This window comes from Mya arenaria, chromosome 3 (genome assembly GCF_026914265.1).
Source record: "Mya arenaria isolate MELC-2E11 chromosome 3, ASM2691426v1".
Classification (NCBI taxonomy): Eukaryota; Metazoa; Mollusca; class Bivalvia; order Myida; family Myidae; genus Mya; species Mya arenaria.
Genome location: NC_069124.1, coordinates 47,757,172 through 47,770,100, shown reverse-complemented (window position 1 = coordinate 47,770,100; position 12,929 = coordinate 47,757,172). Strand labels below are relative to the sequence as shown.

Genomic DNA, 12,929 nt, shown 5'->3' with positions numbered 1-12,929 from the left:
ACGGGATAAACGATGGCTGCAAAGTAACGACGGGATACACGATGACTGCAACGTAACGACGGGATCAACGATGGCTGCAACATTACGACGGAATATACGATGGCTGCAACGTAACGATGGGATACACGATGGCTGCAACGTTACGACGGGATAAACGATGGCTGCAAAGTAACGACGGGATACACGATGACTGCAACGTAACGACAGGATCAACGTTGGCTGCAACATCACGACGGGATACACGATGGCTGCAACGTAACGATGGGATACACGATGGCTGCAACGTTACGACGGGATAAACGATTGGATACAAAGTTACGACGGGATACACGATGGCTGCAACGTAACGACGGGATACATGATGGCTGCAACGTAACGACGGGATACACGATGGCTGCATCGTTACGACGGGAAACACGATGGCTGCAACGTAACGACGGGATATACGATGGCTGCAACGTGACGACGGGATAAACGATGGCTGCACGTAACGACGGGCTAAACGATAGCTGCAAAGTAATGACGGGCTAAACGATGGCTGCAACGTAACGACGGGATAAACGATGGCTGCATCGTAACGACGGGATACACGATGGCTGCAACTTAACGACGGGCTAAACGATGGCTGCATCGTAACGACGGAATACACGATGGCTGCAACGTAACGACGGGCTAAACGATGGCTGCATCGTTACGACGGGATACACCATGGCTGCAACGTAACGACGGGATACACGATGGCTGCATCGTAATGACGGGATACACGATGGCTGCATCGTTACGACGGGATACACGATGGCTGCAACGTAACGACGGGATACACGATGGCTGCATCGTAACGACGGGATAAACGATGGCTGCATCGTTACGACGAGATACATGATGGCTGCAACGTAACGACGGGATACACGATGGCTGCATCGTAACGACGGGATAAACGATGGCTGCATCGTAACGACGGGATACACGATGGCTGCATCGTTACGACGGGATACACGATGGCTGCAACGTAACGACGGGATACACGATGGCTGCATCGTAATGACGGGATACACGATGGCTGCATCGTTACGACGGGATACACGATGGCTGCAACGTAACGACGGGATACACGATGGCTGCATCGTAACGACGGGATAAACGATGGCTGCATCGTAACGACGGGATACACGATGGCTGCATCGTAACGACGGGATACACGATGGCTGCATCGTAACGACGGGATAAACGATGGCTGCATCGTAACGACGGGATACACGATGGCTGCATCGTTACGACGGGATACACGATGGCTGCAACGTAACGACGGGATAAACGATGGCTGCAACGTAACGAAATGGATAAACAATGGCAACACAGATTTGCGACGGAATAATCAACGTACCGACGGGATAAACGATGATACAGATAATATGTGATAAACGTTGGCTACAGCGTAGCGATCGGATGAACGGTGTCTACAACGTGATGATGGGATAAACGATGCCTACAGCAAAGTGTACGTTGCAATTACCACTGTTGTTAGCAGCGCGAAAATCGCTGGTTCAACTATGGCAGTGACGGCAGTATAGCAATGTTAGCCAATAACTTAAATACAACGTAACGACGGGATAAACGATGGCTGCAAAGTAACGACGGGATACACGATGACTGCAACGTAACGACGGGATCAACGATGGCTGCAACATTACGACGGGATACACGATGGCTGCAACGTAACGACGGGATAAACGATGGCTGCAACGTAACGAAATGGATAAACGATGGCAACACAGATTTGCGACGGAATAATCAACGTACCGACGGGATAAACGATGATACATATAAGATGTGATAAACGTTGGCTACAGCGTAGCGATCGGATGAACGGTGTCTACAACGTGATGATGGGATAAACGATGCCTACAGCGTAACGACGGGATAATCGATGTCTGCAGCGTAACGATTGGATTAACGATGGCTAAATCATAAAGACTGGATAAATGATGACACAGCCTGGTGACATGATAAACGATGGCTATATCGTACCGATGGGAAAGCGATGTCTAAAGCGTAACGATTGGATAATATATGGTACAACGAAACGTGGAGATAAACGATGGCTATAATGTAACGATTGGATAAACGATTGGTTTAACGTCACTATGGTATGAACTTTGATACAGCGTAACGAGAGAAGAGAAGAACGTACCGAAAATATGTTCGATTGATACTACTTCAAACACAATTTGTTTAATTTCATTATGTCTTAAAGATAGATGCAAATACTATCGAAAATGAAATAAACAATAAAGCAAACACAACTCAACATATTCCATGTACAGGTCAAATCAAAATAGGACAAATCGGGCCTCCAGCACCAAAAGTAGTTCAGATCAATTCTCCTTTAAATTCATATTTAAGCTGCAACAACTGTTTGAAATGATATTTCTCAGTCTGTTTGTTATCCTACATTATTTTCTATAAAGGCATACTTAAAACTATATTGGGGCAACGAATGTCTTCGAGCCATGAAACCCTTATCAAGCACTTGAGCTGTATCGCCTGGATGATGGTTGTTCAGACGGCAACAATGTGTTTTAACATGGAGCTAAAAAAAAAAGGCTACTCTCAAATCGAACTAAGCGACTCCTTAGAAAATTTCCTCTCGAAAATCACTGGTAAATGTAAGAAAACGATGATTTGTGCTTAGCTACGGTTGCGTACTGAGCAACGCGACATAATTATAAAGGCGCTAAGATTCACCATTTGACACGTTCTATGCATGTAAGCTGAACACACTAGCCAATGGGAATACATGTTATATTCTAACTCAGTTATTTAATATTCAGTAACGGGTTTTGGGTTAAAAACGGGCTCCGCCAGTTCCTAATCAATAAGATTCTAATTAAATTATTGAAAAAACTATTTCAATTGTGCTTGCAGCACATCGTTCGAAATACGTCCAGTTCAAATGCTGACGTCTTGTTTCTTGTCAGTGGCGAAGTGATGACACTGTACCCAAACTGTATAATTATATATTGAGTCTCATTACGCAAATTATCATAATCTTATCAAGTACAATAACGAATAGGACACTGTTGAAAACATTGTTATAATTTAGACTTAATGGCACAAATAAAGCTAATGGTAAAACAGAACACACAAAGTAAAGACGTGTAAGTGAATCATATACAATGGCGGACGAACGTTTCAACTCATTTCTACAATAACACCTTATTTTATACAGTATTACCGTAATAGTCTTTATTGAACCACTAGAGACGTCTAAGCCAGTGATTTCCCTTGCGCATGTTGTAGTATGTATAGAATCCCTTTAATTGAATCAAGAAAGGTTTACTTAGGTACAAGTAGAAGGATTTGGTGTTAGAGAGGGCCGCGTCTAAGAAAACCGAAAAAGATATTTCCCATGGCCAATGTAGTATTTCGAATCCTTGCAAATCAACGCCTAGGCAGTAAACTTTAAATAAAAGCTCTCAAAATATGGATAAAAGGGTCTATTTTATCGTTTGACCGAAGCAGTATTTGGATCACTTTCGGGAGTATATTGTATGCAAAATGCAATAATATGCACTAATATACCCATAATAACAATATAAAAAAGATGAGTACATTACTTTTTTGTGTTTGCTTTGATAACATAAAGTTCTGAAACAAACATAAATAAAAAGTAGAATATATATAGGATCACTTATAGGTTATCAATAATATATGTGTTTTCAAACCGTTTTCTTTTATTTGATTAGTTTTTCGTTTCAAAGTATGTTCCGTTTTCAGATATTTCTTAGACTATTATCGGTCTAGCGAAATAGATGTACTACATAAAATTATACATGTCTTACTTGTGTACTTCGCTCGAGTATTAATTATCTTGACACTATCATAAACAATTATGTTAGTAAGTGTTGCCATTGTTCTCACAACAATGTTTATAAATTTTACATATCGACAGCTATCACGGAAGTTAATCCTAGGCCATCGGACCATTTTAGGTCGTGAGTAAGAAATGATTGAAGTATCTGAAGAAATGAAATATCACTAATGTAGTATCATTTTTGTTCAGTCAGTCAATGCAATCGAATTGCGTGAAAGTAAGGAATTTTGATAAGTTTAACATTGCATTAGTGTGAGTTGTTTCGGCAACTTCCGATTTCAAAAACAAACCTAAACTCGTTTATATAGTATGTAAAGACGAATAAACTCTATAATGGGAAATAGCAAGTCAAAAGGTGGCCGAGGTGCAACGTCAAAAGTCGGAGACGAAGTCATTAAAGAAATTAAAAAGGAAGTAAAGAAATGGTCGGAAACGATTCTTGAAATTGAGAAAAACCAAAATGGCGAAGGGGCAAACATATGTGTAGGTGACTTATCTCGCCGAATGCGCAAAACTTCGCAGAAGATTACTGATTATGTGAGCAGTTTAGATGTAAGTGACTTTTACTTCTCAACTCAACTCAACTGAAAATTTCACAAAATTTATATTCAAAGCTTAAATTGAATTAACAAAATATGAATTCTTTTTCATTACATATTGTAATCAATATTATGTTACAAAGAAAATAGTTAATGAATGATTGGCGACTATATATTAAGTGTATTACATTTTAACAAGCACTGTGAATTATTTATTGGGGGAATGTTTATTATTAAGTATACTTCTTATTCAAAACCACAAAATGGAAATATTCAGAAAAATACACATATGTACACAAAAGTATGAATTACAACACAGTCAATAGAGTTGTTGGAATAAAAAGGGCTGTACACTTGAACAAAACAGTAGATTAACTAAACCTAGTTTTATGCTTGATCAATACAGTAGCTGGACTAAACCTAATTGTATACTTGATCAATACAGTAGCTGGCCTAAACCTAGTTTTATGATTGATCAATACAGTAGCTGGCCTAAACCTAGTTTTATGATTGATCAATACAGTAGCTGGCCTAAACCTAGTTTTATGATTGATCAATACAGTAGCTGGCCTAAACCTAGTTTTATGATTGATCAATACAGTAGCTGGCCTAAACCTAGTTTTATGATTGATCAATACAGTAGCTGGCCTAAACCTAGTTTTATGATTGATCAATACAGTAGCTGGACTAAACCTAGTCTTATGATTGATCAATACAGTAGCTGGACTAAACCTAGTTGTATGCTTGACCAATACAGTAGCTGGACTAAACCTAATTGTATGCTTGATCAATACAGTAGCTGGACTAAACCTAATTGTATTCTTGATCAATACAGTAGCTGGACTAAACCTAGTTGTATGCTTGATCAATACAGTAGCTGGACTAAACCTAATTGTATGCTTGATCAATACAGTAGCTGGACTAAACCTAATTGAATGCTTGATCAATACAGTAGCTGGACTAAACCTAATTGTATGCTTGATCAATACAGTAGCTGGACTAAACCTAGTTGTATGCTTGATCAATACAGTAGCTGGACTAAACCTAATTGTATGCTTGATCAATACAGTAGCTGGACTAAACCTAATTGTATGCTTGATCAATACAGTAGCTGGACTAAACCTAATTGTATGCTTGATCAATACAGTAGCTGGACTAAACCTAGTTGTATGCTTGATCAATACAGTAGCTCGACTAAACCTAATTGTATGCTTGATCAATACAGTAGCTGGACTAAACCTAATTGTATGCTTGATCAATACAGTAGCTGGACTAAACCTAATAGAATGCTTGAACAATACAGTAGCTGGACTAAACCTAATTGTATGCTTGATCAATACAGTAGATGGACTAAACCTAGTTGTTATGCTTGATCAATACAGTAGATGGACTAAACCTATTTGTATGCTAGATTAATTCATTAGCTAAGGTATAATAGATGTAGAAAATATTAATACAGTAGCTGGAATACAAAGAGTTGTACATTAGATCAATACAGTAGTTGGAATACGAAGAGTTGTAAACTAGACCAATACAAGTGTTGAAATACAAAGATTTGTATACTAGAATAGTACAGTAGTTGGAATACAAAGAGTTGTACATTAGACCAATACAGTATATGTAGCTGGAAAACAAAGACGTGCACACTAGACCAAAACAGTAGTTGGAATACAAAGAATTGTACACTAGACCAATACAGTAGCTGGAAAACAATGAGTTGTACACTAGATCAATACCGTAGCTGGAATAAAAAGAGCTATACACTAGACCAATTCCGTCTAAAGTAATAAAGCAAACTTTATTTTACAAGTACACCGGTTCTTACATTTTAAAATTCCTACAAACATTAACACCAGTGTGTGTATACCACGTGATAAATTACGTCATATATGCTACGTCGGAAGGCAACCTTTTGCTTAAAATGAAGATTTAAATCAAAGATCACTTTTCTTTTACTACACCAATTTAAATCAAACAAATGGCAGACTATATCACTAAAAGAGCCCGGCCTTTGTTTTATTACCGAAGTTTGATAAGGTGATTAGGTTCATAAATCACTTCGACAAACCTGTTTCCAAAATAATGTTTTGACAGTGGTCCGTCATTCGAAGCAAAATACTGCCTTCCGACGTAGCATTTATGATGCAGTTCATCACATGGTATACACACACTGAACACATGAGGTCTTTTAAAGAGAAGTCTTGGTAAATAAGTATTTCTGTATAAACTAAAAAAGGATAAATAGCTATAAATCGTGCATTTCATCACCAATATCTTTAAGAGGACAAGCAATACACTTTTATTGGCTTGTGGTAAAGCCTTCTTTCTCCATCTAACAATTTCCACATGTAGTTACTGTTATGAAAATATGTTGGAGCAATAAGCATGGTTTTTGGCGATATATGGAGGTTCCCTCCATATCTAACATCAAGGACAAAGAATACATTACTTAGACGAATTAATCAATTGACTAGTGACGGGCCATTGAAATGTAAATTGTGAATGATCTGTATTTCGAATATTGTTACTTATTGCAATACGAGTTATACCATCATTTTTTGTTGCTTTTTCATTCAATTTTGTTCCGATAACGTTGAATTTAAAAGTCATCAAAGGAAACCAAGCTGTACTATTTTTTGACAATAAACAACAAAATGAATTGCTATACACGTAGGTGTTTTTTCTACTGCAAGTGGTTTTGCATCAAATTTTGAGAAGTTAATTATGAACTAATTCTTATGGATGGTTATTTAACAGTTTCATACACTCAGGTAGCATTATAACTTTACCGCGAATGCTGCAAATTAGATGCATTATGTTATGTTTGTAACAGGAGTGCCAGACAGATGATGCTGGCTCGCATTCAAGCAAAAACAGGAAAGGGAAAAATTCAAAGGATTCGGCGAATCAGACAAAACCTGGTAAACAAAATGAAGGCGGAGCTTGTTCAGTTCATGACCTTAAAGAAAACCCTTACATAGACGAGTTGAAGGAGCAAATAAAGACAATACAAAAACAGGAGAAAGAAAATATGCGTCTTCAGGAGAACAGTTCAGGAAAAGTTTTTCCAGAGGTAAACGAAAGACAATTCAACGCACGACTCGTTGACAAACACAGACAAGACAATTCAGCAGCTCAATTGGAAAACAATAAGTTGTTCACTAGATCAAGATAATAGCTAAAATACAAAGAGCTGAACACTAGATTAATACCGTAGCTAGAATACAAAGAACTGTACACTAGAGCAATTCCGTCTAAAGTAATAAAGCAAACTTTATTTTCAAGTACACCGGTTCTTACAATTTAAAATTCCTACAAACATTAACACCAGTGTGTGTACATACCACGTCATAAATTACGTCATATATGCTACGTCGGAAGGCAACCTTTTGCTTAAAATGAAGACTTAAATCAAAGATAACTTTTCTTTTACTACACCAATTTAAATCAAACAAAGGGCAAACTATGCCACTAAAAGAGCCCCGCCATTTTTATTACCGAAGTTTGATCAGGTGATTTGGTTCATAAAACACTTCGTCAAACCTGTTTCCAAAACAATGTTTTGACAGTGGTCCGTCATTCGAAGCAAAATACTGCCTTCCGACGTAGCATTTATGACGCAGTTCATCACATGGTATACACACACTGAACACATGAGGTCTTTTAAAGAATAGTCTTGGCAAATAAGTATTTCTGTATAAACTAAAAAAGGATAACTAGCTATAAATAGTGCATTTCGTCAAAAATATCTTTTAGAGGACAAGCAATACACTTTTATTGGCTTGTGGTAAAGCTTTCTTTCTCCATCTAACAATTTCCACATGTAGTTACTGTTATGAAAATATGTTGGAGCAATAAGCATGGATTTTGGCGATATATGGAGGTACCCTCCATATCTAACATCAAGGACAAAGAATACATTACTTAGACGAATTAATCAATTGACAAGTGACGGGCCATTGAAATGTAAATTGTGAATGATCTGTATTTCGAATATTGTTACTTACTGCAATACGAGTTGTACCATCATTTTTTTGTTGCTTTTTCATTCAATTTTATAACGATAACGTTGAATTTAAAAGTCATCAAAGGAAACCAAGCTGTACTATTTTTTGACAATAAACAACAACATGAATTGCCATAGGTGTTTTTTTCTACTGCAAGTGGTTTTGCATCAAATTTTGAGAAGTTAATAATCAACTAATTATTATGGATTGTTATTAAATAGTTTCATACAGATAACATTATAACTTTACCGCGAATGCTGCTAATTAGATGCATTATGTTTTGTAACAGGAGTGCCAGACAGATGATGCTGGCTCGCATTCAAGCAAAAACAGAAAAGGGAAACATTCAAAGGATTCAGCGAATCAGACAAAACCTGGTAAACAAAATGAAGGCGGAGCTTGTTCAGTTCAAGACCCTAAAGAAAACATTCACACGGACGAGTTGATTACGCAAATGCAGACAGAACAAAAACTCCAGAAAGAAAATATGCGTCTTCAGGAGAACAGTTCAGGAAAAGTTTTTCCAGAGGTAAACGAAAGACAAAACAACGCAAGGCTCGTTGACAACACAGACAAGACAATTCAGCAGCTCAAAATGACGGAAAATGGACTTCGGCAAGAAAATGTAACATTGAGTGATAAAATAAAATCCCAAAATACGACCATTCAAACAATTCAACAAGCCAAGAGTGATCTCCAGGCAGAAAATGACATATTAAGACAACGGTAAATGATAAAATATTAATGTATCTTGTGTCAAGCCAGCTAGTTTCGCTAGAATACTTGATCATTGTGAGCATATATTCGTAGAGTTAACGTTTTTTTCTTCTTGTCTGTTTGTAAAATGCCCCATTATTGTTTTTTATGAAATGCTATAGAATGTTGTTGCTACTTTTCGCTGTAGGTTAAGCAAATTGGCAGGTGATAAGCTGACATTAGACAACCCAAACATAACTGACCTGAGTGAAAGCAATCGGCCGACGAAGCTTGGCGAAATGTACAGTGAGCTGTATGACAACGAGTGGACGGATGCATTTGAGAGCATGACAGAAGATGGTGGCTACAAAGATGGTGAAGCAATCAAGGCTCTCCGTAAGACATTGGATGTAAGCATAAAATGCAGTTAGAAGCAAATGCAATCAGGCGAACAGCTTGGTTCCTTTATACTCTATATAGTGGACATAAAAACGCAAAGAATAAAGTGCGAACCACATTATTTATTTTTCATTATTTACTTTTAAGTACCTTAAACAAACAATTTCAAATTGTCAATTGTTTTATACCTCGACATCATATTTCATGTCATACAAGCTGTGATAATACAATTAAAACAACAGGGTCAAGCCCAGTTGCAAGGGGTTTAACAAAGAACCTGTTAAAAGACACACTGCTACTGCCTTGCAAATACTAGAGGATAGACACACAACCTTAAAAAAACACAGACAGACTACACTTGCATCGAAATAGCGTTATAAATTCATGTTGGAGTTATCGCATCTGATCAGTAAAGAAATATGGGTTCATTTGTGGTTGTAACGAATGTTTAGGTGTCCAATCCCACACTAATTCATCATTTCGACATATTTTTAAGAGCGCCTACACGTTTTGTGAGCGAAATTCCAACGATTTGATTGCCAAGATGGAAGCGGTTGCAAAGGAGATGTTTGAAGACATAACAAGAGTAAGAATGGTCATTGTCAATCAAAACTAATATGTATTGTTGGTAAAGTTGACATTGTTGATAAAGAAAACAAAAGATAGATGCTGAAAATTAGTTTAACGGATAGGTCAATATACTCGTACATATATAACAAAATACGTTTATGAATGTTTGTAATGTACGTATGATCTTTTTTGTGCTGATGCTTACCAAAGAATCATTTCTTTCAGAGAGAGCAAAGTCTTACCTTACCGCATTCTGTAAGTATACCATCAATCCCATCGTTGGACACCTATAACTGACTGTATTCATTTATATTGAGATTAACGGTCGCACGTGGGTATCCGAATATGCATCGTTTCCACTGTACAAAAGTTTTCGAGTGTCAGTTCCAATTCGCAGTACCTGTATTTAAGACAAAGTGTATAGTTCAACAAAGTTACTACTTATAGTTGATCATTTATGAAATTCAGCCACTTGGTCGTGCTCCTAATTCACTGCATGCACTTGAGGAATATTTCATTGAGAGGCACTGGAAACCTAAACAACGCAAGGAAGCACAGAAGAACTGGAACAGGCAAACGGTAGGGAAAGGCGGTATACAGGACGTAAAATTGATAGTGTGCATAAAAGGTTTTAGTGCATTGACTAATGTAGTAATGTACTTACGAATTTGCCACATAATGCATTGAATATACTTTAATGTCCACAATAAAACAAAATTACATTGAAAATTCAAAATGATTTAAGAGTCTACTCTTGAAAATAAATAATGTGAAGTTCATTAATTAAGCGTGAGATATGCATACAAATAAAAACAAGAATAAGGACATTTAGCAGCACGACTCAGAGCTCAGAAACTACGATTTTTTTTTTTAAATAAACTCAACGTTTTTAATTTAACACAGCTGGTTCCACCTGCTCATATGGAACAAGAGTTGAAAAAAATGAGGAAAGGTGTATCCGTTTCAATGGTGCCCGTTGTGCAACAGGTAAATGACATTTTTTCATCTGGCAAAAATCCGTTGCAGTTCATTTTTAATTTGATCTAAAACGACGTTGCATTGCATTGCTTCTGTTTCTTTGTTGTTTTCTTTCCCGTATATTGTGTAAACATTGTGTAAATATTTAATACAATATGATAAATTTCAACAAAAAATCAAATTATTCGTCACAATACTAAAGTGTGTCTTATAAATAAAACATTGTGCGATTAAATCACTTAGCAAGAGTGTAATACAGACAATTTCAGGAATGTTTTGTTGCTATTGTTTGTGTGTTTTGTTTTTTCGAATAATTACCTTGCATTATTTAACTGATCTGCCCTTTCCGATCATGACATTTGTCCAATCTAACTTAGATTGGAAACTGAAAAAAGGATACTAAAATCTCAACGTAGTTTATCCAACACAATTGTTTACCAAAAACACTACCTTGCAGGCATATTTACGACACAGATGGGACAAGGAATGCATTGAATCACTGAAACCTTTCATTAAGAAATCTCTTTTCATCTGCTGGATGATGGTAGTTCAAACTCCTCCAATGGTTTTTGACAGTACAACCGAGCCTGATTCGCGTTTTGACTCATTGTTGTACAGGCAATATACAGCGAGTGGAGACACCATAGAGTACGTGGTTTGGCCTGCGATGTTCCTTCATGAAAAAGGATCCCTTGTTCTGAAAGGTGTTGCGCAGCCAAAGAAGCGTGTTTAGTCGACTGTTTCCATGGACTTTTAAAGCGTCTTTGAAGTATCCCAGACATTGACCACCTTTGTTATGTATTGTTTATGTATCGATAGTGGGATATTATTATAACCAGTGGGTGTCGTTTTGTATTAGGACTTTGTGTCTGTCATGTTTTGATTTATTCTCGTCCCTTCAAACAACATCATAGTTTTATTTTTCTCTGTGTGTCTTGTCCCTAGGCTTCATTGTATCATAACCTTTGTTTATAAGATAAGCAACGTGTCGCTTTGGACTCATGTTTTGTAAATAACTACCATCAAAGCATATATGAAATGTTTATATATACACACGCTTACTATTACCGTTTTCGTTTCTGCAAAATGTTTTGTGTGTGTGTGTGTGTTTGAATTTTAAAGAAATGGGAATCTGTTATGTTGTTGTTGTTTGTTAAGTATAGTGATGGCATTTTGCTGTAATTTTAGAACAAAACAGTCCTGCACAAATAAAGAATCGCTACACTCATGAAAATTGCACGTTACGATAATCAGAGCCTCTAGCAGCGCAATAATCGCCGGTTCAACTATGACAGTGCCGGCAGCTTCGCTTTAATTCGCTTAAAGCACAATTAACGACTCTTTAAACAATAATTAAACGTAAGAACGGGAAAAACGATGGGTACAAAGTAACGAGGGGATACACGATGGTTATATCGTAAAAACGGTACAGACGATGGCTACAACTTAGCGACTAGATCAACAATGGCTACAGCGTAACGACGGGATAAGCGATGGCTACAGCGTAACGACGGGATAAGCGATTGATACAGCGTAACGACGAGATAAACGATTGATACAGCGTAACGACGGGATAAACGATGGCTAAAGCGTAACGACGGGATAAACGATGGCTACAGCGTAACGACGGGCTAAACGATGGCCACAGCATAACGACGGGATAAGAGATTGATACAGCGTAACGACGGGATAAGCGATGGCCCCAGCGTAACGACGGGATAAACAATGGCTACAGCGTAACGACGGGAAAACGATGGCTACAGCGTAACGACGGGATAAACGATGGTTACAGCGTAACGACGGGATAAACGATTGATACAGCGTAACGACGGGAAAAGCGATGGCTACAGCATAACGACGGGATAA

The 12,929-nt window shown here is 37.5% G+C and overlaps 1 protein-coding gene across 2 annotated transcripts; it reads left to right on the top strand.

Annotated features, from left to right (window-relative positions):
- The first annotated feature begins 3,968 nt into the window (after positions 1-3,968).
- LOC128228650 (uncharacterized) lies at positions 3,969-12,199 on the top strand. Of its 2 annotated transcripts, XM_052940083.1 has the most exons (9): positions 3,969-4,426; positions 7,247-7,486; positions 8,710-9,146; positions 9,325-9,526; positions 10,012-10,101; positions 10,311-10,340; positions 10,554-10,664; positions 10,989-11,072; positions 11,521-12,199. In XM_052940083.1, the coding sequence occupies exons 1-9, from the start codon at positions 4,208-4,210 to the stop codon at positions 11,794-11,796; spliced, it is 1,689 nt and encodes a 562-aa protein (XP_052796043.1). In that variant the 5' UTR covers positions 3,969-4,207; the 3' UTR covers positions 11,797-12,199. The 2 variants fall into 2 exon arrangements, with proteins under 2 accessions (XP_052796043.1, XP_052796044.1); XM_052940084.1 differs by lacking the exon at positions 7,247-7,486.
- The last annotated feature ends 730 nt before the right edge of the window (positions 12,200-12,929 follow it).